This window comes from Polyodon spathula, chromosome 5 (genome assembly GCF_017654505.1).
Source record: "Polyodon spathula isolate WHYD16114869_AA chromosome 5, ASM1765450v1, whole genome shotgun sequence".
Lineage (NCBI taxonomy): Eukaryota > Metazoa > Chordata > Actinopteri > Acipenseriformes > Polyodontidae > Polyodon > Polyodon spathula.
In genome coordinates this window covers 26,559,697-26,584,432 of record NC_054538.1, presented here as the reverse complement: position 1 = coordinate 26,584,432, position 24,736 = coordinate 26,559,697, and the positions used below count along the sequence as shown (strand labels likewise).

Genomic DNA, 24,736 nt, shown 5'->3' with positions numbered 1-24,736 from the left:
AATGCCACAGATATAACGTGTGCAAGGACACCCTGAAATAATAGGTATGTTATAAATACATCTTTAATGTTTAATAATAATAATAATAATAATAATAATAATAATAATAATAATAATAATAATAATAATAATAATAATAATATGCTAGGTTACTTACCGTAACCTTGGTTCCCTGAAAGAGAAGACCACCACCAACATTACTTTTGGGATATGCCTGCCATAGGCACACCCAGAGATACAGAATCAACGGGGGCATGGCATACAGAAATGGCCGCCAGATACACCTTCAAAATCAAAGGTGACTTACAGGCATCCAGCAGTTCTTACAGAAACGGCAAGAGCCACTTGGAGAACTGCTGCCTTCTCTAACCAGACCTTCTCTAGAAAGGCCAGAGCAGCGATACTTGTGGAAACGTGTAAAGGAGTGTCATGGGCCACTCGTGGGCTAGGGCGTCAAAAAAGTGTGGACCGCCTAAGCTGTTGGAGGTAGTACCACCAATGCGAAGAGATCGGCCTGCGCCTTCCTGAACCATTCTCAAATGTGCTCCACCTCCAACAGATGCGTACCCTACCTCAAGAGGAGGTACGCTGCCCAGTTTGTCACTCCAGGAAGATAGATGCGTCACCCGTAGGGACAGCAGGTTCCGTTAGGCCCAACCATCTGGTGGTTGACATATTCCACCACTGATGTGTTGTCCTTCCGGAACAACACATGTGCTCCTTGGAGTACCAGGAGAAAATACTGGAGAGCTAGGTCAACCGCATGCAACTCCAGGATACTTACGTGAAAGGATGTCCAACGACCGCGCCAATAACTTCAGGACCTGGGCCATCTATGCCTTGAGGTTCATTGTCCTTCGTCTGCCTCGAGCACTTAACCTGCTTAGCTTGCAGAGATGCGGAGCGATTACAAGGAGTTAGCTACTGAGTGTGTGTGCAGGGAATATCCTGCAAGGGCCCCTGGGACATCTAGAGGAGAGGGAGGACTGGGGACCCAGGGCCACTGACAGCTTGGCCACAGGGGACAGAGCCTCCGCCCTGTGACCCTAGCCAGCCTATTGCGAAGCACCCGGGGCAAAAGGTCTGTTGTGGCGTGCAGGACTCCCAAGCACTGCGCACATAGTGAATGCCCATCCTCCTTGGGCATGTTCACCCTGCAGGACGTGCAAGCATGGAACCACAACATGCCTGCCGTTGCTTCTCAATACCGATGGGTATTTAAACCCTATGTGCCGCACACCGCCCTGCACAGAGTTCAAGACACAGGAGAGCTTTAGCACTGCAGGCACTGAGGTACCAAAGCACCGAGGGCACCATGTGCACTGGGCTATGTGTGCTCCAAGCCACTAAAGTACCGCATGCACCAACCCCAAACACCGTGCACCGACTGCACCAGGCACAGTGCGCACCATGTGCACAGAGCACTGCGGGCGCTATGCGCACTGAGCTCACCGAATGCCGCAAGTACTGTGTTCACAGAGTACCGCGTGCACCTAGTACTGCGTGCTCTCTGTATGGGCACAGAGGTACTATACACCGTGCGCACCAAGCACCATGTGAACCGAGCACCATGTGCACCCAGCACCGTGACCACCAGGCACTGTATGCACTGAAGTACCATGGACTGCGCGTGCACTGAGGCACCAAATCAGGTGGGGGCAGCTAATCCAGCAGTGCCTACCCTAACCATGTGTAGTTACACACCTGGTCAGCGCGCAGCATACACCAGGGAGACAGACAGGCTGAAGGAAGCCATGGCAGACGAGAGTAAGGACAAAAAAGGGGAAGAACACACGGGGGTGGACGGGCCGATGCAGCCGGCGAGGTCTACTCGACAGCGGGCCTGTAGAACACAGCCCCTGTGGAGGAATTACATGGCTGACTAGCTGCTGCTGTGTTTTTTTTGTTTTTTTTTAACTGCACGCAGCCAAAATTCACAGCACAAACACAGGCAAAGCAACAGGGTTATGCGACAGGGTCAACACACAGGTGGAAACACAACAACAGTTACACAAATAATATTATTTTTATTTTTATTTCGCCCAAGCTGCGCGATGGCAGTCACTCAACGGTACGGATGCAGCAAAGCTTAGCTCTGTGGCGGGGGAACGTTGTCCTCCCTGAGAGTGTAGGCTGAAAATACAACACACACGCACGTTTAATCAAATACTGCACAGGCAGTCGCTCACACACGTCAGACAGTCATATACAGGCAGACTGCAGCGGAAGCGAGGCAGGCTGTGAAAGAAAGGAGCAAGAAAGAAGCTAAGAATTAGAGCTGCTGATTCCATGAAAGCGGCAAGCCAGCTCTCAACACGAATGCAAGGGAACTGCTGTTGAAAAATCTATTTCAGTGTAGTAATACACAAGTTTACCTTACTTTAGGTGAGTGGCAAAAGACAAAATGGTCTCCGCGGGTTGACTGTTTAATTCCTCGGTAGGCGGGACCGAGGACATTACCCCACAGAAGGGCCTATCAGCAGCTCTGACATAAAATGCTCAGTGAATACCTACCTATTGCACGCATACAACCCAAAAGTAATGTTGGTGGTTGTCTTCAAATTGAAGAAGAAGAAGAAGAAGAAGAAGAAGAAGAAGAAGAAGAAGAAGAAGAAGAAGAAATGTAACAGTGGAATATACAATTATTTTGTAAGAAAATGTGGTCATCCATAAGGGTTACAGCTTTTTATAATTACAGTCCAGTTCAATACTCACATTCCAGTCTATTGGTGTAAAGAAAGGGTGCCTCTTAATCTCCTCTACTCCATCAGGCCCAGCACCTGAAATATTATTAAAAAAAAGAAATGTACTGATGTGTAAAATTATATGTATAATGTGAAGGATACTTTGAATAAATTAACAAGATACAATTAAGAATGTATCCATCCATAAATGCTGCAGTGTCACTTAAGTTATAATTCGAAAGTTTGTCTCGTGTTCTACTACAGTCCAGTTTGTTTACATAGTTTTAGCTACAGTAAGGACACAGCCCCCCTGCTTTAAACCCTGCTGTGAGGCAAATAGGGACGCTTTCTAAAGCATGTAAGAAAACCACAGGGAGCATGACACCTTAAACCCAGATCATAAAATAAACTCTATTTTTGGAAGCATGACTCAGATGTACACTTGCTAAATAGAGATGTTGATTTACACTTTAGTTGCGGGAGAGTACATTTGTAATTCTTGTTCCGCCTCATCTGGGCAGGACAGCTATGGCATAATTAGTACCTCAAGCTCTTTAGCAGTAACTGAGATGTGGAACTGGTCTCTCAGGAGGAAGTTTCTGTCTATTATTATTAAATGCTGCTACTGGAGCTGTTTATCCTTAAATGGAATGTATTCATTGCACACTGAAAACAGGCATGACATTCTGCTTAATAAATAAAAAAAAAGGCATTATCATGATAAGATACACTGGACACAAGTGTTTTCCTGTTCATTTTAAAAACATATTTTACAGTACATAGGTACATACCTAATCTGTTGGTAGGATTTCTTTTAAAAAGTGCACGCAACAAACTTTGAACTTCTGGGCTTAAAAACTGTGGCATTCCAAGCTTTGCTCTGAAAAGAAAAAGCATTAGTGTGCAAGTAATTCAACAGAACGGCAACAAATTTACTGGCTTTGTTAATGATTTATGAATTGTAAGGAAGGGCAAATAATGGATTTCAACATAAATAAATCATGTATATATATATATATATATATATAATATATATATATATATATATATATATATATATATATATATATCTTTAGTAATATTGTAATATTTATGTATTATGGCTGTGTACAGTATAATGTTACTATGTTTGTTAAAGCTCCTGTATTTCTCTACCCATACATCTATATACAGTATGCTATATCCTTTTTTAGTTTTTTTCATACTTACTTCAGTATTAGTGCCATTGTTTCCTTTCTGTCCTTGCCTTGGAAAGGCAGTGACCCTGTCAGCATCTCAAACTAGAGAAGAAGAGAAGATGGTAATACCGTTGCATTACAGGCATTATTAACATTAGGTAGATCGATTACGTTTAGAATTTGGCTTGCTTAAAATTCAAAGGTAGAGCACAGCACACAATCACGCTAAAGAATCAAAAAGTGCAGTTAGCATTAGCATTGACTGGTGAAATACAATTCATAGCTGCTGCAGTATGTGCAGTGTTTTGTCATTTCAAATATTTTCACAAAACATTACACATTAAAGCTACAGTTTGCAGTGCAAAAGTACATCATGAAAAAACACATTTGTAGGTAAAAAAAAAAAAAAAAACGCTAGAATAAAAGTAGCTACATTTAAAAAGAAAAAGTGGACATTCTTCCATATTTCAATCGTAATGGATTTGTGTTTTTTATGCTGAAAGTGACAGAGGATATGCTGTAACAACCCAATTCAAACATTGCTTTGATATTTGACACTGGTTGTTTCTGAACGTATCTTGTTAATATATGAATCTATTATCTAAATAAAATGTATAGCTTATGTGGCAAAGTGCCCCGCCCCCCGTGTGTATTTTGTGTTTTATGTTGTGTGTTAACACGAGTGTCACACAGACCCGTTTATATCCCGTGTACCAATGACTATACACCAACATTAACACACAACACAAAATACACACAGGGGCGAGGGACTTTGCCACACTAACCTTTTATTTCAAATCTTTCCTTTTACTGCCATAATACAGACAACACGTAACATCTGGTTCAAACAGGGCTCCATTTAAAATAAGAGAAAATCTCATATTAGCGCAGGTTGTTTTTAATGTCTGATTAATTTAAATTAGTAATTGAATTTTCTCCACAAGTGCACAGCTGTTTGTTATTAGTTTGGCTGCCGGAGAGCATCACCGGATACATCATTGGCATTCCGTCTCCGAGCTCCCTGGGTGGTTTATTCCTCTTCCGTGACAGGAATAAACTATCACCACCTTCATTGTTTTTAATCCAATTAATCTGTGACAGGTTATAAATTTGAACAAAATCTAAAATGGTTAGACAAATAAAAGTACAAACTGCTGCTTTCAGTTTATGTACTATTTTTGTTTTGTTTCTTTCTTTGTTGTTCTTACATAGAGAGTATGAAAAAAAAAATAACTATTTTATTAAAATAAGATTTTTTTTTTTTTGCTGTGTAGTATGCATCTTCTATACTTTATAATGATATTTGAGCTGCATTTTCAGGATTATAAAAAAAAGGATATACATATATTACAATGTACCATTAGAACACCAAAAGACCACCAGTCTGCACTATGTGTGTGTCCTCTTCTGTTGACAACCTCTGGGGCCATGTATTCTATCGTCCCGCAGAAAGAGTAGGCTCTCTTGTCATGGTCTATTGCCTCCTTGCTGAGACCAAAGTCTGAATGATGGGAAAGGCTACATGTTACAGTAGAAATCTCATCAAACGTCAAACATGATGGATGAAGAGAGAAAATGGAATCCCACAGCCCCTGCACAGCAATCTTTAAACAATTAATCAACTGCTTACCTGTTATCTTGATGTGACCCTCTTCATCTAAAAGGATGCTGCAATGGTAAACAATGCTGAATTAAACTGTACCTTTTAAACTGCATAAAAAGATATGAATGCATTGTTATTCTAAATGGAAGTATAGTTTTTTGTTGGATATTTGTAATCATCTTCATAATTGCTAGGCAATGCAACACACACAAATGCAGACTGTTATAACAGAGCACACATTGGTAAATCCCTTTCCAGTTATACAAAGTTTTATTTTAAAAGTTTCTTAATGGAAACTAGAACTGGTGAACTTTTAATTCCTAGACAGGTGTTGATTTAGTATGCCCAATTATTATCTGTACCCTCAGCTCAATACTCGCACCCCCCCCCCCCCCCCCCCGCGCCGACTTAGGAAACGGCCACAGGAACATGCATCCTCTAAAACGTGCTCCTGCCAATCTGTCATTTTTCACACTTCGGATCTACAGACCTATGGTGCCGGAGGACAATGCAGATCTGGTGGCTCCACTCCAGAACCACAGGCTTCCTATTGGCCACAGGTGTTGCTGATGCGTAGTGAGCCGTGGATTCCCCTAAGCTCTCCCTACCCAGGCAATGTTCGGCCAATTGTGCGCCGCCCCCTAGGAACTCCCGGTCATGGTCGACTGTGACATGGATTTGAACTTGTGATCTCCAGGCTATAGGGCACATTCTGCATTGTGTGTGGAATGCCTTTGCTGGATGTGCCACTCAGGAGCCCCTTATTACAATATCTTAATAAATTAAACTGTATTGTTGACATATACTGGGTGGTCAAAACATCAGTATGACACAACATTTCTGTTAAAAAGCGCTCACTGTTGAGCAATGAAACCTGGTGGGGGAACCAAACTGATGGACAACAAATTGCAGAGACTCCCACCACAGGCCTTATAGCTGATGACGACAAACTAGACTCAAAGGATAACAAACAAACAAAAAAAATATGCAGAATGCAGCATTTTCCCAAGAACATATAGTACACCACCTCTTGGTGAAAGGCATTCTTTAATTTAGACAGTATTGTTTTCCACACCTACAGTTATAGTATAACCACCTTATATACTTCTAATATGATGTACATTATGCACTATACACTGTATACGACCTGACCTTATAAACGCCTGTCACTTGGAGCTTGTATTTAAGCTATGTGTGGCATGAGGATTCCCAATGTCTTGGTTTTTATTTCTCTGTTTTCTGCTGTGACACTGATGTATTAGACTACTCTTTTGAGGCCCTGTTGTCACTTGGTTTACGTTCTGGAAGAAGGGCTTGTAAACCAAGTGAGAATAGGGTACTTCTTGGTGAACACAGCTTTTTAATAAGCTTGTGTTTCCTTCTGGGATTAACACCAAACATGGTTTACAGTCGGTTTGTTGTTCCTTTTTTATGTAAAAAGTGTTTGCTTTTTTATGAAGTGGAATAACATATTTTTTTTGTTCTGCAAAACCAAGAGAACAATAACAAAAACGTCTACGCAAGACTGATAATTCAGCTTCTCATTTATGTGTATTTAGAAGTACATGGCGCAACTCATATTTTCAAACTTGGAATGGTAAATAAAGGATCTAATTTTCAGAGCTCTAGTTGTCATTGTTTAAAATTGACATACTTCCATGCACTGTATTTAAGGCCTTTACCATTGTTTAGAATGTGTTAATGTCTCTGAAAATATAGCATACTTGAAAAATATTATATACACCAACATGTAAAGGCAGGACCAGTCATATATAATATATATATAATATATATATAATATATATATATATACACACAACAATTGTTGCGAGATCGTAGCATTGTACAGTAACCCTACCGAAATTTATTGGGAAAACCCCCCCACCTCACCCCCCCGGGGGGGGGGGGGGGGGTGTTGGTTTGTTGGTTATTTTGGCTAACTCATTCTTAGAATAATCTAGAGTACTCCATGTTGTATCATAGGAAACAAGCTTGTCACATTTCATCTACACATATTGATTCAAAAAAATCACCCTTGTTTGTTAGGATTTATCTTACGCTAACGCAAGTCAAGCAAATACCAGCATCCAAACATTGTTGACTGTTTTGCCGATTTAAAATTTTATGGTCCAGAGATAATTGATTGAAACCTTACTATGGCTTAACTGGTAGTGAAAGCATAAACTACAGTTCTAATGTTTACACCACAGAAAGTAATTGATTTTAAACAGACATTCTTTACAAGTCCTTACTTTTCTGGCTTGAGATCCCTGTATATAATTCCAAGACTGTGGAGGTGGTCTAAAGCCAAGGCCAGCTCAGCTAAATAGAACTTGACATCTTCTTCTGTGAACATTACCTATGTAGAAGTAGACAAGTCATGTAAATGCTCTTCCATCTGTATTTAACTTAAGTCAAAATAAAACATCAAATCAGGACCTCATATGTCATTTTTTTTAATGACTCAACACTTCAGTTTTTGAAACAGAAATGAAAGCTTCATGAAACAAGGTTTCATAACATACAATAATAAATAATGCTGTCTTAATATGAAAAACCTGTACCTTGTTTATCTTTAATCCATGTAGGTAATCAAGACAGTTACACACATTACAAGGAGCTGGACCAATAAGCCACTCAGGGACCCAAATTGTTTATAATGTTTCTTATGAATACGCAGACTATCACACAGGCTAACCAGGAGTTAAGCGAGGCTGAAGATTTTTACATTTTTTATAGGTTTTTCTTTTCACAGTTGATACAAAGCTGACAGAGCAACTCATTACACATGTGTGTGTGTGTGTGTGTGTGTGTGTGTGTGTGTGTGTGTGTGTGTGTGTGTGTGTGTGTGTGTGACCCTTTTAATTAACCTTTTAATATGAACCCCAATTCTGTGAAAAAGCTAAGGATTAAACTCAGGGATGCAGTAGAGAAGTTGCAAAAACACTTCATATGCAGTTAGCAAATGTGGATTTTTCATGCTGAATTATAATTCTCTCACTTAACACAGTCAGAAAATGGTTTTAAACATATATTTAAATGGCCAGTTAAATTCTAGTATTTTTCTCTGGTTGCTATTGGAGACAGAGTTAGAAAAAAAAACATATTCTCAATTTCCATATTCTTTATGGTTTTACTGTGTTGCTGTGCCCGTGGTAGTTGTATACATGCATTATGGGGAATTTGATTAGAGATTAATTGTATCAACATATAGCATGTCACAACTGTATTTTTTTTTAGTATTTTAAAAACCCAAGGAATCCACTAGGGCTGCATCAACCACTTACTTTTGCAGGTAGCCCCAAGGTAACTAAGAATAGGTTGGCAATGCAAGGCATTTTTCCAGTGCTGTAAAATGTTCTAAAAACCCTTCTATGTCTTATCCTGATGAGCTACAGGTTGATAAGATCAATCTCTTGCGATTGCGATCAGTTTCTTTTTTTTTTTTTACCCAGCTTCAATGTAAAATTTTCCATTTCAGTCTCTGATTCTCTGCTTCCATTGCACATCTCATTAAGCATAGACCTTTGCAACCCAGTTGACTCAGATTGGTTCAGCAGTTCTGGCAGTAATACATGCAGCTCATAGATGAGACTGATGTCATGAGAATTCCAGAACACTAATGGACTTGCTGGAACTCAAAGAAAGACCCCACTCACAATCTGAATTCTGAAGGTTCAATACAAAAAGACAGTGACATAAAGTTCTCCCTTAAACCCAACATTTAACATGCCATGTTTTTAAAGTAAAATGCATGTCATGCAGTCAACAAAAGACTGTTCAGCCTACAAAAATACATTTAGGTAATCATGCCCATCAGCAGAATGATGGTAATCTCTTTTAGGAGGAGACACTTTGCCTTTAAGAGCAATCTGTATTTACTGATTATCACTGCTTATGTAGGTTCTGCTAAGTGAGGTCACTTAATGAATGGAATTCTGGTTTTAGTCATTTAAACTAGCATGAGTCCCAAGGATGCTTAGCGAACAGCATGTGTTCTACTTCCTACTGCTTGTAAGTTGCTCTGCTTCAATGTTTCAAGGAAAGTTATTCTCTTAAAGCTACTTTTTGACAAATATATGTACTTAATAATGCAGCAAGAGAAGATAATAAATAAAATCATTAGGCTATCCCTGCCACATGTTAAGGTCTCGTCGCAAACAACCTCAGATTGTAACACGTCACATCTTTAACATTAGAAACCACCTGCAACTTGCGATATCTGTTTCTCTCACAAACAATTAGTCACAAATGACTGTACATTGAAAAAAAAAGTACAGTCAGCATCACATTACACTAATGTATAAATAATGTTATTGACTCTTGTTAGCATAAGAACATTGTCACAGCCATTAATGATATATAATATATATATATATATATATATATATATATTACGTATTGTAACTTACTTGGTAGGGTTAGCATCAGAAACTTGTATAATATACTATATCTATATATATATAACCCGATTATAATATATATATATTTTTTATATTTATGAATGTACTTTATAATTTTACCAGCCACAATGCTATACAGTGTGTTGACTTCCAGAGTCTTTTGAACACCATTACATGGGTCATGTAGGGTACTGCCTTTACCACAGTAAATAAATGAGTGGCAAACTTATTTTCATTTAAGGTACTCCATAGAAATCTACAAGTAACTTGTCTTGTATTTCAGGGTGTTAATTAAAAGCATTATTACAGCAATTACTGTGTAGAGACCTAATTTTATGTTAACTCAATAAGGTTAACCCATTTTTGAAGCCAACTGTCTAATCCCATGCATCCAGGTTTGGGGGCCTGTCAAACGTTCTAATAGTAATTATAGCAATAATAAATCTAATCTAAATAAAATGTTACAAATAAGTCACAAACTAACTCACAAATATTTTGTTGTTGTTTTTTTGTGTTTGTTTTTAGTTTACTGATGATGTAGGTAACAATGCTTAATCTGTGCTTCTCCGATAGAGATGGTAAACAGAGGGTATTTTGAAACCAAAAAAAAAGAAGGAAGAAGACACAAGCACCTCAAGCATGGCTAATTTTTTTTAGCAGTCAGGGGCAGGGGGAAGGGGTGGGTGGGCAATGAATACTTATGAAATAAAAAAAGTAATCTATAAGCAAAAGTAGGTTACATAAATATTTTACATAAGAATTTAGAATCAGGAGTTTTCCTTAAGTTAGGCACGTATAGCCCACCTTTGAAGAGTGTGCACCATCGCTGCCTTTATTATAAATGCTTTCCTGTTAAAAAATATACTGACAGCACGCATTTGCATCTTATACACCAATAACTAAGTATGCATTTTTTTATTGGTCTGCATGCATACTTGTGAATCCCCGTCTAAAAAGCTTTGTCTGGCCTGCCTGGCACTTACAGCATCTGCAACACCCACCACTGGGGCTTCAAGTTCGTCATATGCTTCCCTCAAACCCTATAATCTTTCCTCTGTAAGTTCAACACCACATCCATTACGCAGAGCTATGTTGTGTAAAACACAACAAGCCAGGATGATATTGCTAACCATCTGAGGAGTGTACTGTAGTGCTCCGCCACAGATATCCAAACGTCGGAATCACATTTTGAGGATTCCAACTGTTCGCTCAATTACAGTATGAGCACATTTAAAGGTACGATTATACCTTCGGCAGGGGTCGTGGGGTTCAGCGTTGGTCTCAGTAACCACCACTGCAGTGGATACCTGTTGTCCCCTATCAACCGGCCTCTCAGACTGTCATACTGCTGAAACGCAGCTGCCACCTGCGAATTAGTGTGGATAAACAAGTCATGCATGAGCTGAGCTATGATAGTTTGCATACACATTTGTGATGTAGTTGTTTGCATCGCAGATCACCGTGACAGAGAAAGAATGAATCTTGGTTATAAATCTCTGTTCTGACCTGTGAGGTTTCTGGGTGAAGGGAACAAAATGCCCTGGACTGGATGGTCCAGACAATTCATTCCAAGGGTTAGGTGGAAGTCGGCCATCTAGAAAGGGGGTGGAGCTACGGTACACCAAGTCAACGCTCCAGAGGGAAAGCGATGTGGCAACCGCGGATTGGAGGAGAAACAGTTGCACTCGCTAACGAAGAGGGCGTGACTGACAGTACAAAAGAGGATGTGGCTAGGTGATTTGTTCCTTTGTAATGGTCAAGAGAGAACCGCTGAAGGACGAGTGTCAAACAACTGTGAGTGTTTTGTTTGTTTGTATCATCTAATTGTACTGCTTGTTATTTATTAGACGGCTAACATGATCCGGAATTGCTGCTACAGGCCAGCACAAAACTGGACAACACTTCACCACTGTGCATGAGTAAATTGTATTTCACCACGAGCACTACAGCACTCACTCTGGACTTGTGACCTTGTCTGTGTTTTGTGTGTGTGTGTTCATTATTTCAAGACTGAACCCTGTGTTTATTGAACGGTGCAATACACATCGTTGTGTATTGCTGGCCCTCCATTTCTTTACTGTTGTCATCAGACTTTGGATTATAAATAAATCACCATTTCACCAGTACTTTGTTGGTTGTCATTGTCTTGAGCACTGCATCACCTTTAGACCTGCACACTGCAAACCACTTTGCCACAATCACACACTACTTGCACGTTGACAGAATAGGTCCCCTTGCGGTTTAAGTAGAGGTGTCTATTCTGTGTTGGTGTGTGTACTTTAGTGCTACAGGCAAGCAGTGTGCTCTCTGCATGTCTCCTTCCAGGTCAGCCTGAAGCAGTTGGCAGATGTCAGTGATTGTTCGTCTGTAGAGGCGAAATGCTGCATATGTTGAGTGTCAGACAGGCTCAGAAAAGACAGATGACTTTTAAATATTTGGGGACATCTCCTCCTTGACTGTTTGTCTGGCTATGTAATAATAATTTTTCATATGATTCGGGAATGTCTGGATGCGTCTATATTCTGGGATAGAGTTCGTTCAGCTTTATCCGCTATAATAGAGAAATCTATTCCTTGTTCCCCTTTAGTCCTTTTGTTGAATGATGATTCATCACTGGATCTGTCTCTATGGCAAAAACGGATTTGGCTTGCTGGCCTTATTGTTGCTAAGAAAATGATAGCCCTGCACTGGCAGCCTCTGCATTCCCTGCCCTGGCATCAGTGGACCCTTGCATTCCTTGACATTATGTATATGGAGCTTTTTATCGCTCGGGTTCATGGGGCAGCAGATACTATAAAATTGCTGATAAACCAGTCCTCCGCTCTCAATGTCTGATTCTCATATCCTTGTAGGGGGGATGGGCTGGGAGGGGGTTTGCCACCTGGGAAGACGGGGAAGAGGTCGGGAGTATATGGGGGTGGAAATGTTTTGTTGTTTTGTTGTATTGAATAGTATTTTCCATTTTCAAATAAAAATGTGATTACAAAAAAAAAAAAAAAAAGCTGGGGCATGATTTAAAAAAAAAGGTTTAGCCCCCCTGCTCTAAAGTAACAAGAATATTCAGTTATTTTACAGACAGTGACACTGTGAATTGATCAATATTTATTAATTCCAGAGTATAATTTATAAAAAAAATGCATCAAAATGTATTTGATTGAACAAAAATACAACTCAATAACTAACCTCTTTGGAGAGCCGTGTAAACAGATCTCCACCTCTGAGGAAATCTAAAATTAGATACAGTTTTCCTTCAGTCTGAAATGCTGCAGTAAAAAAATAAAAAAAATAAATTGAAAGTATAATGTTAATTATGTGTTTTCTGGTGTTAAGATGAAAATGCAACAGTGGAATGGGCAGAACACAGGCATGTTTCAAGGGCCTTTTATAAACTTCCCCTTTTAAAAGAAACATTTTGTTCATGCCAAAGATCTAAATCACAGCCAAGAGATTAAGATTTGTATCATTGTTACTCACATTTCATGGAGTTTAGTTTGTTTTCAAGTTTGTTAAAGTGGAAACATTACGTTACTTAATAACAAATCCCAGACTACACATAGAATTCTCACACAAGTAGTAAGAAACTTACTGTTATAAAAAGTGAACCTTCTTGTATATTACTTGTATAAAAAGTAACCTTTCTTGTATAATGTAACTTTTTCTTTGTGTTTTAACGCATGTGTTGCTTGTTTTGACCTTCCACTCAGGCACCTCTATTTCCTGCCTGAGTGGAAGAATGAATTAGTCCTCAACTGTATTCACCTTGCTTACTCTCATCAATTAAATGGTTGATGAGCCATTCATTTACCTTTGATGGCTCAAATCCTCTATTCTCATTTTGTAACTGAGTTTCATGAAGTGGCAGACAGTAAAACTGAACTGCTGTCTATAGGCTAAAACTATTACTGTTAACCTATTTTTTGCACTAAAGTTTTCCAGTTTGAATTGATACTTTATATAACCTTCAGTACCTTATCGAATATTGTATTATGGGGGTGCTGTATTCTCTGTTGTCGTTTCTGCTTATATCATTATTTGCCATTATTACAAACTAATCTGACAAAAGTCTCCTCAAGTTTGATACAGGAGAAGTGAGGTGTGGAAGCTATTAGTGTTGTACTGTGCTCAGAAGCCCATAGGCGAAGCATGGGGCACTTCACTGCATCCAGCCTTAAATAGTCTTTTCAAAAGCAGTTTTGCTCTTATAACTAGTAATCATGGCAAATAATAGTCTAAGCAGATATAAAAATACATAATCATACAAAACACACATAACCTAATATTAAACAGTTAAGAAATAAAATAGAAGGGCCCTGGGTTAAAGATTCCTCTTAACCTCCAGTGCACTCTGCTTTATCACAAACCATAATCTAGGTGGCTTTCTATTTGTTGTATTTTTCCTGCTGGTAATGTAAGCAGTATGAACACATACTTTCCCTCTATGAAGACATACAGCCTCTATCTGTGAATTAAGCAGACATGTCTGAAAAAGGGGATTTGACTTTTTTTTTTTCAAATAGTTTTTTTGTTATACGGAGCGAGTACCTACGAGCAGATCATTTCAACATATAAAGGAACAGCCTCCTAAACAATCTACAGCTATTTTAAAATGACACCTCTGGGACATCAATGAAAAGACAAAGTTATTTTGCATTGGAGTTTGTATATTAATCAATTATAAATGCAGCATCATTGTGTTACTATGCTGGGTGGCTATTGCTGCTTCTATATAATAAATTGCATCACAGACTGAGCACTTTGAATAAATGTTTGTTTATGAATGAATAATGACTTCTGCTGCATAACTAGTTTACATAGTAGATGTTATAAAAACCTTAGTCACAGTCATTGTTTTTAATTCTAAAATGTGCTTTTGGTAGAGGATAGTATTTGTGTAATAATGGTTGTATACTAATCTAGAAAACCCTTATACCTCTGTACCACAGAGAAATGTAAATGTATCAGATACTGAAACCTCAGTAACCTGAAAACATTCAACCATAAATATGTGTGGGATCTCAATCTATAATTATAATCTAATCCTGCTAGCAGCTAAATGTTAATGATAGAAAGGTTAGTGACTCAGGTCTGCAAAAGCAAAGTATCTATTTACCCTGAGTGGACACACACATGCTTTCCTTCCTAACAATGCTAGTATATTTCAAGAGTGGACTATGCGTGTATTACCATAATGAAGTTTTACTATGAATGGATGATTCACTTCAGCCAAAATATCCCGCTCCATTTTAGACCTCACTCGGTCCCGAACTGAAAGACACAGAAAGTATAAATTAGTGTGGTTCTACCACTTTGTACGGCAGTTATTAAAATATGTTTCTTTATTACAACCACTCATGAGCTATTACTTACAGTAACAGCTAAATAACAGTACAAAAATAATACAGAAAACCAATCAACTAGAACAGTTTGATAAGAACAGCCTGTGAGGTGCTGTACAAAAATGACCACTAGGGGTGTTATTTGGGGTGTGCACTGGTAATTCCTTCCTCCCTGTAACAGTAAAAACGTGTTTGATATTTTCCATACCAAATTATTAACGAACACACTACACAGAAGACACTTTAGGGTTTATTAGGTTTGTTTTTCTTTCGAGCAATTATGTTCTGTATTACCAAATTAGTTTCTTACAACCTTATCCTCATTCTAATCTTTGTAACAAATCTATGTGTCTTACAAACAGACCAATTCATATATTTCTTAAAAAAAGACTAGACTATAAATGTATTACTATAGTCTCCTTTTACAAGTATTGTGAGTGGTTCTTTTTTCAGTATTTGAGTAATTGCAATAAGACTGCAAACATCCTAAATAAAGATAAGATGGCAAGGACAGAAATGTGAAGCTGCTTTTTATTTATACCAACCTGCATTTTGTGATGCACAAGTACAGTTGTAAAATGCCTTAAACACACATTTTTTCTCTGCAAAACAGCTGTACTGTAACCTAGAGTTTTGCTTATGTAAGCAGCATGGGCATATTGTAACAGAGCAAAAGGTTTTGCCCCTGGCACTCACTTAAATATCTGAATATTATGAATCCATAGTCAATACTAACAGCAGTATTGTAACGAAGGTTACTTGATTTTACAAGAAGCCCATTCTTGCTGAAATGTTTTCCCTCACTATGACTTATAGCTGTAACCATGGTTGCAGTATAAATTGGGGCCTGTATTATAGTTTTAATCCATCTTAATTTTAAAACTCTGCCAGTGGGTTTTACAGTAAATTGAGTGAGTCAACCTCTCCTGTGAGCCACAAAAATTTAAGGGTGTCTCTGGGGATCTTCCCCTTACAGTATACAGTATATCACTTTCTGATGATACTACAGTAATTTACAGTTGCTGCAGCCATTGATTATCTAGGTCTTAAATGTGCAGTTTTGACAAAAAAACATGACATTGGATATATGTATTTTCAACATGACATCTGATACGACAAGTAAGAGTTCTCAATTTGCTTTTCTTCCCTTTTAGGAAATTTATTACAGTTTTTTTTTTTTTTTTTTTTTTTCCCTGGGGTCATTTCACAAGTGTCATCAGGGTTAAGTATCTTACAGGCTCTCAAAGGATGTCAGTCATTTGGGAAAGCAGTAATTGGTTATAAAAGGTGGCCTTGAAGGGGTGAGGGCAATTTCACTCCAAGTGCAAGACTACCAGAAGCAAGCCTTGCTATCAGAAAAGTATTTAACCTATTTAACCCACACATTTGAGACTAATAAGTGTATAGATGTGCATTGCCTGAAATGTATTTTATTAGCTATATACTATTACAACCAAATAAAATGAAAAACTCAAAATGAAACCAAAAGTACTGGTAGTTGCCCCTCACCCGCTTACACACATACCACTATAAAGAAATTGTTTCTATAAACCTGCAGTAGTTTCAACATACACTGTTATCTCAAACTGGACTTATGTTTAAAATTTTAATTTTTAAATGGCTTCTTCAACTTGTTTGAATGAAAACAATAACTTGAACTGAGTAGCCAAATTTCAACAAAATGTATTCAAGTGAACAAAACATCAACAGCAATAACTTTAGGGGTTCAATGCTACACACTTTGCTGGAATGTGGATATCTCTTTGGAACGCTCTTCCAGCTTTGATGCATGATGCTCTCACCGTCACTCGCTTTAAATCAACTCTCAAGACCCACCTATTCTTTCTTGCTTACCATGCTCTTTAAGCCTGATATGTGCTATTAGATGCTGTGTTCCTACTATCACGTATTATGTTACTATCATGTATTATGCACTTTCCACTGTATTTAATGTATTATGCATTTTTAATTTTTTTTTACTGTATATCATGTATTATGCATTTCTCTGTATTTAAAGTATTATGGATTTTCTTCTTGTTGCTGCATCTTGTAAAGCGCTTTGTGATGTTGGTCCACTATGAAAGGCGCTATATAAAATAAAGATTGATTGACTGATTGGATATCAAGTAAACAAGTGTTTGTAAAATAATGCAGTCTGTCGAAAACACTGTTCTGGGTTCACTAACTGTGTTATTGCTAGAGATGTTCAATGTTTTAACCTATATTTAAGGCAACATTAGTAGCTCTAATCAAAAAGGGATTTGTAAATTAAAATCCAACAATTGATCATTTATACTTAAAGACCCTCCCCTTCCCTTACATTTACCTTTTACTTCCTCCTATCTTCCTCTTTTTTCTCAATAAGTGAGAACTTCAGCGCATTCTAACACAACATGAGCTAAAGAGAATTGCAATAAAACCTTTGCAGTTTTTTCATACATGATCTCACACATATGAATACTGGTACTTGTTTAATTGTAATCAGTCAGGAAGATGGGTCGAAAGATATGAATGATAAATAATTGTTTAGGTCTGGGAAATGGTGTTTAATCTGCAGCATTTTTTTTAAACTTTATGCATTATGTACATAGAATTACTAGATTGAATTTTTGTTACTGCTTTGCACAGTATTAATACGACAAAAAGAAAGACTAAAAAGCTTAATCTTAAATATTATATGAACCTTAAATTCAGGCTTTATACCTATATGTGTACTGCAAATTGTTATTTCTGTTTGCAAGGAAACTACCCCAAAGTAAGGGTGCATGTTCTTCCTCTTGTAACAGACAGCAATTCCTTAATTTTCTTATGCAGCAGAGCAGCAAAAATAAAGAACAGAAGCAACAGTTACAGCATATATATTTTAGCTCTGGGACCAGCATGGATACTGTACCACTGGTCACCATATAACTGTCCATGCCAAATCTCTGTTGAGTCAGCAGAACATACTTATTTTAGACTCACCACAGAGGCTGAGTCAGCCTTGGCTAGAAAACAAGCCTGGAATGTTCTGGGTAATGACAGGTCTTAGGTAACTGCTGGTTGACTCATTTGACTATAATGAAAGAGTGAAAATATTGTGAAATATTGTGTAATAGTGAAAATAGTGACTGAAGTGTGAAAAGGGTTTGATTCTAAAAAGACAGGCATCCTAACAATTTAATAAGTTAACTGTTTAGAATTCTGAACTAGTAAATGTAGCATGTAAGTTCAACCTCAAATGTAATTTAGTATCCTTTATTTACCTTTTAGTGTTGCTTTCTTCAGTACCTTCATAGCATAGAGCTGCCCCATATCAGTGCCTTTAATTTTTCTCACCAAAAACACCTACAAATGAGACAAATAAGCAACACATTACTATTTCACCATTTTTATAATTCAATGGCAACAGGATGCAGCTTATTTATATATGCTGACAAAGTTATTTTTAAACCAACTCGAAGTCTATATAACTTCCTTGATGTATGCTGCATATAAACAGCATTGCACTGTATACTGCTTTGTTATTTGTGTACCATTTCAAATGCTTGGCTATTTAATCTGAACTGTAATGTCTGTACTGATATGTAAAAATAACAATTGGAAATGAAAGTATATACTTAACAGAATAATTACTTTAAACCACACATAATGAGACTCCAGGCTTATGCCACGCGGCATCCTTGCACTTCAAGAAGTCAAATGACGGAACAAGGAGATACTGAATTGCTTGCAAGTCAAATGGAAAAACATTTACAGGCTACTGAGAAGCCGAGTTTTATATTGGAAAATGTGAGACCTATGAAATGATGGAAATATGTATTATTATTTTGATTTGCTCTGTGTACTTGTTTGGGTCAGTGATAGCTCTTTCATGTAAAACACAAGAAATCACAATTATAATTTTATGTACAGTAAATGCTGATTCATATAAGAATATAAGAACATAGAATGTTAATAATATATACACTATTGAATATTTACTAGCCATCATGAGTGAAATAACCATTGCACTGTGAACATTATAATGTGTGTAAAAGAAAAGTTTCAAACTAAATTAAACAGAGGAATTCTGAGAATTACTTTCCTTAGATCGAGCTCTGCATCTGATTAGCAGCATGTCATAACAAAAACTGTGATCCACCCAATCATTTTGATATCCCCCCAAAAATATATATATATATATATACACACACACACACATATATATATATATATATATATATATATATATATATATATATATATATACACACACACACACACACACACACACACACACACACATATATATATATATATATATATATATATATATATATATATATATATTATATATTTTAAAACATTTAAAACATTGAATAAGAGAAAGTTTCGAATACTGTGGAGTGTTTGTTTCTAAATCCTCTTTCAGCTTGTTATATAACCCACTGTAAATAAGAACATAAGAACATAAGAAAGTTTACAAATGAGGAGGCCATTCGGATTATTGATCCCAGAGTCTCATCAAGCAGCTTCTTGAAAGATCCCAGCATGCTGCACATAGGGCCTCATTTAAGAAAGTGCACTAAATGTAGCTGTAATGGCACATTGAGTAGTGAGTCTAATGTGCACCATAAATCTAAACTAACCTAAATGTACTGTCCCATGTAATAACAGAGAACACATTAATATTCGTGCACACTGTTTGGTTTATTTACATACCATAGCGTGCACATTACATGTATTGTGAGCAATAATTTAATGTGCATGATAATGTCAGAGACTTAGCCATTACCACCGTGCTATTGAAAGCCTGTGCAGTCCAGACGTATCTTTTGGTCAGTGGCTTATTGTGAAAGGTGGTGTGGGAAAAAGTCCCTGAATATGATAATAATACATGAACGTGTATTAGAAATGTAACTGGATTAATTAATGAAACTGTGTGTCTTGAGAAACAGGGCAAACTGCTGTGTCTTTGGAAAGGAGGTTTCTTGCTTGCAGACATACTAAACTATGTGACCTACTGATTAGGTGACCGGTGCCTCTACAGGATTAGGCTGAGTGGACAGTTGAATTATGGACAGATAATTCACACATACAACAACAATTGTTTTGATGCAAGGAAGATAAACTAGTGATGTCCCAGTGGAAAGGAACATTAAAACATCAAAGGCAAGATACACAAATGATCTCATGGAAATGGCTATTTAGCAGAGTGAAAAAAACTATAAATATCCAAGCAAAAATAAACATTTTGCGCTCCACATCGAATGCTAAACAAGGTGCTGTCACTCTGCTAAGCAAAGCTGCAACTCCAGGGCTCTGCTAAAAAATGGACCCAAGACGAGAAAGCAAGCTGCAACAGAGTCGACGACCAAAAACAACAAGACTGAAGCCCGGCTGGAGGACTGCCGTAAAACTTACAGAGACTGTTATCAGACAAACCAGTCTAGGTCTGTTGTACACCTAAAAGCACAGCATCCAAAAGAAACTGTACCCTACCTACGAAGCTAAAAGATTCAACGAAGAGGACAGAGCAGACGGGCGCTGTTGTGGATCACATACCGAGGACTGAAGACTTTATTGCAGCTGTTTGTTGATTCTATCAAGAATTAAAAGCTTTGTTGTCGAGTTTGATCCAATGTGGGATGGAAGACTTTGTTGCTGAGAGGAGAGCCTTTTGTACTGGACACTTCAATGAGAGGACCAAAAGTCTAAGATTCAAGGAATCGTTGAGTATAATTCCAGCTGCATTTTCCTTTCATGGAACTAAATTAATTAATTGTAACACATTCACATAGAATTGAACTGTTAATTATTTTGTTTGCACACTTTGCAAGTGAAATAACTTTTAGTGAAACTTGATGAAGTAACTATAAGTAGTCTACCTCATATTGGTATGATGAATTTTTTTACAAGTAAACTTGACAAATACTTAATCTATATACCACTGATAAGCTTAATGCGATATATTCTAAGATTTTCTACATCATTTCAGTTAGGCTGGGTGTGTGCTTGTATGTGGGCCTGTGTGTGTGAGCAAGCTACTAGCTACGTCACAGCTTGCTCGAGCTGCCGCTTTGTGTGTGAGGAGACAGGCAGTGTTATATTTCAATTCCCTGCTAGCCAGCATGAGTGCAGTGAGAGTTTGAATTTGTGTTTTGTGCTTAGAGATTAAGAGATTTACTTTCTGACTTTTTTGATTTCTGTTTAATATTTGTGTATTTAATAAAATACTACTGCTGATTTAACATTCCTTGTGTCTGTGCATGTATGTGTGTTCATTGTAAATCCTTGATCTTTGTAACACATCAATTAAATATTATTAATCAGAGAACTAATAAACCCAGATAAACATTAAATTATCAATTATTGAATTGTCCCTACAGTAAAGGTGGCTTACATTGATCAAAAATGAGGAATCAACAGATGCAGACCTCCACAGGGGACAGGCAGAGGCAATACAAACTAAAACTGTATGCAGAGGAGTTAGAAATTTTAGTGGAGGAGGTATTTTTAAATTAATACCTTGTTAGGTCAATGCCCTGTGCTACAGCCAAAGCGAGATAGACTTGTTGACAAAATTGACTGAGCTGAAAAGAAAAACTAAAGAGAAGATTGCTCAGTACCGGTCTGCGACTACATGCACAGGAGGAGGACCATTCGGACAGGTGGAACTGACCAGCCTGGAAAATAAAATTGAGAACATCTCCCCAGAACAAATAGAAGGTGTGCAGGGCATCATTGACACCACAAGACTTAAATGATTGTCAACCATGTAAGTTACAAATGACACCATGACAGAGACAGAATGATTCTTGGTGATAAATCTCCCTCCGACCTGTGAGGACGCAGTGTAAAGGGAACAGAATGCCTTGGACTGGATGGCCTGACAATTCATTCCCAGGGTTAGGTGGAAGCCAGCCATCTAGAAAGGGGGCACAGCTGCGGTACATTAAGTCATCGCTCCAGAGGAAAGGTGATATGGCAACTATGGATTGGAGATGAACCAAGGGGGCGTGACTGAAGGTAAAAATAGGGGAAGTGGCTCGGTGATCTGTTCCTTTGTTTATGGTTAAGAGAACACATGGAAGAGCGAAACATTTCCGTGAGTGTTTTGTTTGTCTTGTCAAGTCTAATTATACTGTTTGTTATTATTAGACAGCTAACATGATCCGAAGCGGTTGCTAAAGGCCAACACAAACCCGGACAACACTGCACCATAGTTCACGGATTAAAATTGTATTTCACCACAAACACTCACTCTGGACTTTTTTTGTGTGTGTGATTAACTGTGTCTATTATTTCGGGACTGCAGCCCATTGTTTATTGAACTGTATAATGCACACCGTTGCCAGCCCTCCATTTCATTACAGTTTTCATCAGAATGTGGATTATAAATAAACCACCATTTCACCAGTACTGTTTTGTTTGTCGTTGGCTTGTGCACTGCATCACTTCTACACCTGCGCACGGAAAGTGTATTTCATAATTATGCAACATACAATATAATACAACTGGTTTTTATTTAGTGCCTTTAACAACATAGTTATCCCAAAGCACCATCAAGATTTCCATTACACGAGAGTAGATGTTTTAAAAAACACCTGATTTAAACTCGGCTGATTTAAACTCGGCTCTCACCAAAATAAGCACCAACTAAGACGTAGCTTTAAAGTAAACCAATGTGATACATCTGCATCTCCATCTATTTGCGTTTCTTTCCATCTGTTGATGTAGATATCCTTCTGCCTGGTGTTGATGGCTGAAGTGTAATGCTGGCTCCAGGGATCAGCTTATTTTGCCTCCCCTGCACATCAGCACACACAACGGTTGTGATGCTGGCTCCGGGGATCAACCACAGTGCGGTCTCCCCAGCGCATCAGTATGACAACCGTCTGGATTGAGCTAAGTAGGGTACATCTCTGGGGTCTTCAAGTGGGCACCTTCTGTCCTTGGTGTTTTGTCGACTAGCCCACGACACCTCAAGAGGGCTCGACAGTGATTCTGGCATCTCAGTATCACCTCCCTCCATCCCCCACTCAACTCAGCCCAGCTTACTTACCCGTATATCAGTTTCTTTCTTTCTATTGTGCTTGAGATCCCCATCCAGAATTTTTCCATCTCAACTACAGTCAGTTGCTGCTCCTTTCTGCTGCTTCAGATAAGTTCTTCACTGTGTGACGCAACTCTTGGCCACTGAACCTGACATCTCTGAGAAACCGGTTTGTAGAGTGTGCCAAAAATCCTCGACAACCCACCTCCACTGGCTAAACTCGGACTCTCCATCCTCGCTGTTCCGCTTCAGCAGCTTGTTGAGCATACCAAAGTTTCTTCCTTTCATACACCTCATCCACAGCATCTTCCCATGGCACTGTTAACTCTACCAGATGAACAAGGTGTGACAGACAACAAGACAATGTCTGGTCGAAGGTTAGTGGTGGCAATCCCAGGTGGAAAAATAAGCCATTGATCAACATCTGCCAGCATCTTGCTGTCCCTAGCAGCTTCCAGTTGTCCTGGGCAAGGCTTGGTTTTAACACCTTTTCTTGGTGGTTGCTCTCTGGAATATTATATTTTATGTGTAATGCTTTGATGGAACTGGTGGCAACTTATTGGTCAGGTTATGCTTGTCTTCCAATGCTAAGGCCAAACATCGCAGCCCCTGGTCATGGTTCCAAGTAAACCGTCTTTGGCTAAGACCCACCTTACATACTGTCAAAATGTGACTTAATGTTGCAGGTGATGAACACATAGGACATGAGGGATCCTCAAGCACCCAGAGGTTTAGGTTCTGTGGTGATGGGAGAACATCATATGTTGATCTGATGAGGAAACTGATCCTGCTCTGTTCCATTGTCCATAGGTCTTGCCAGCCGATCTTGCGTTGTTGCACACTCTCCCATCTCATCCATTCTCCCTGCTTGACCTGGTAAATGGCCTTTATACCCCTGATCCTCTCCTCCTGCTTTTGCACCTTGTTGACTACCAGCTTCCTCCATTGAGCTGGGGTTGTCTTGTGCTATGTAGGAGCAGATGTACTGAGATCAAGACCCCCTCTTCCATGCTGAACTTGCCCCATAATATAATCGATTCGAAGGGCAGCCTTAGCATCTTCCATAGCTTTCTTTGCCGCCCATTTTCTTCCAGTTTTCAACACAGATGCTGCCTCCCTTACACATGTGTCATGTGAATCCACTAATGTCATTTCTAGTCGGAATTTTGCGCACTTAAACTCCTTTATTAGAGCAGAGATTGGTAGCTGCAGTATTCCTTTACTATAAAGTCCCACTCTGCTGAGGCAGCGTGGAACTCCCAACCATTTCCTGACATATGAACTGATTAAAGCTTCCAGCTTCTCAACTGTTGTCAAGGAAACCTTGTACACAGTCAGTGGCCACAGCAGTCTTGGCAGTAGACCAAACTGAAAGCACCAGAGTTTCAGTTTGCCTGATAAAGCGCTGCTGTCTATGCTCTTCAACCCTTCCACTGCTTGTTGTCTAACTTCTCCCACATGAACTGTGTCCTTTAGATCCCCATCGTACCATCACCCTAGACTTTTCACTGGCTT

General features: G+C 38.6%; 1 protein-coding gene across 3 annotated transcripts in view; it reads right to left on the bottom strand.

Moving 5' to 3' along the window:
- The window catches only part of rps6ka2 (ribosomal protein S6 kinase, polypeptide 2), an 80,299-nt gene that overhangs the window by 16,058 nt on the left and 39,505 nt on the right, over positions 1 to 24,736 (bottom strand). For all 3 annotated transcript variants that reach the window (XM_041250148.1, XM_041250149.1, XM_041250150.1), the window contains exons 3-11: positions 18,450 to 18,531; positions 15,053 to 15,133; positions 13,052 to 13,131; positions 7,718 to 7,824; positions 5,493 to 5,530; positions 5,221 to 5,363; positions 3,894 to 3,964; positions 3,476 to 3,564; positions 2,716 to 2,780 (exon numbers count right to left, since the gene is read on the bottom strand). In XM_041250148.1, the coding sequence (XP_041106082.1) occupies positions 2,716 to 2,780; positions 3,476 to 3,564; positions 3,894 to 3,964; positions 5,221 to 5,363; positions 5,493 to 5,530; positions 7,718 to 7,824; positions 13,052 to 13,131; positions 15,053 to 15,133; positions 18,450 to 18,531 (756 nt within the window). The remainder of the gene's footprint in view (positions 1 to 2,715; positions 2,781 to 3,475; positions 3,565 to 3,893; positions 3,965 to 5,220; positions 5,364 to 5,492; positions 5,531 to 7,717; positions 7,825 to 13,051; positions 13,132 to 15,052; positions 15,134 to 18,449; positions 18,532 to 24,736) is intronic.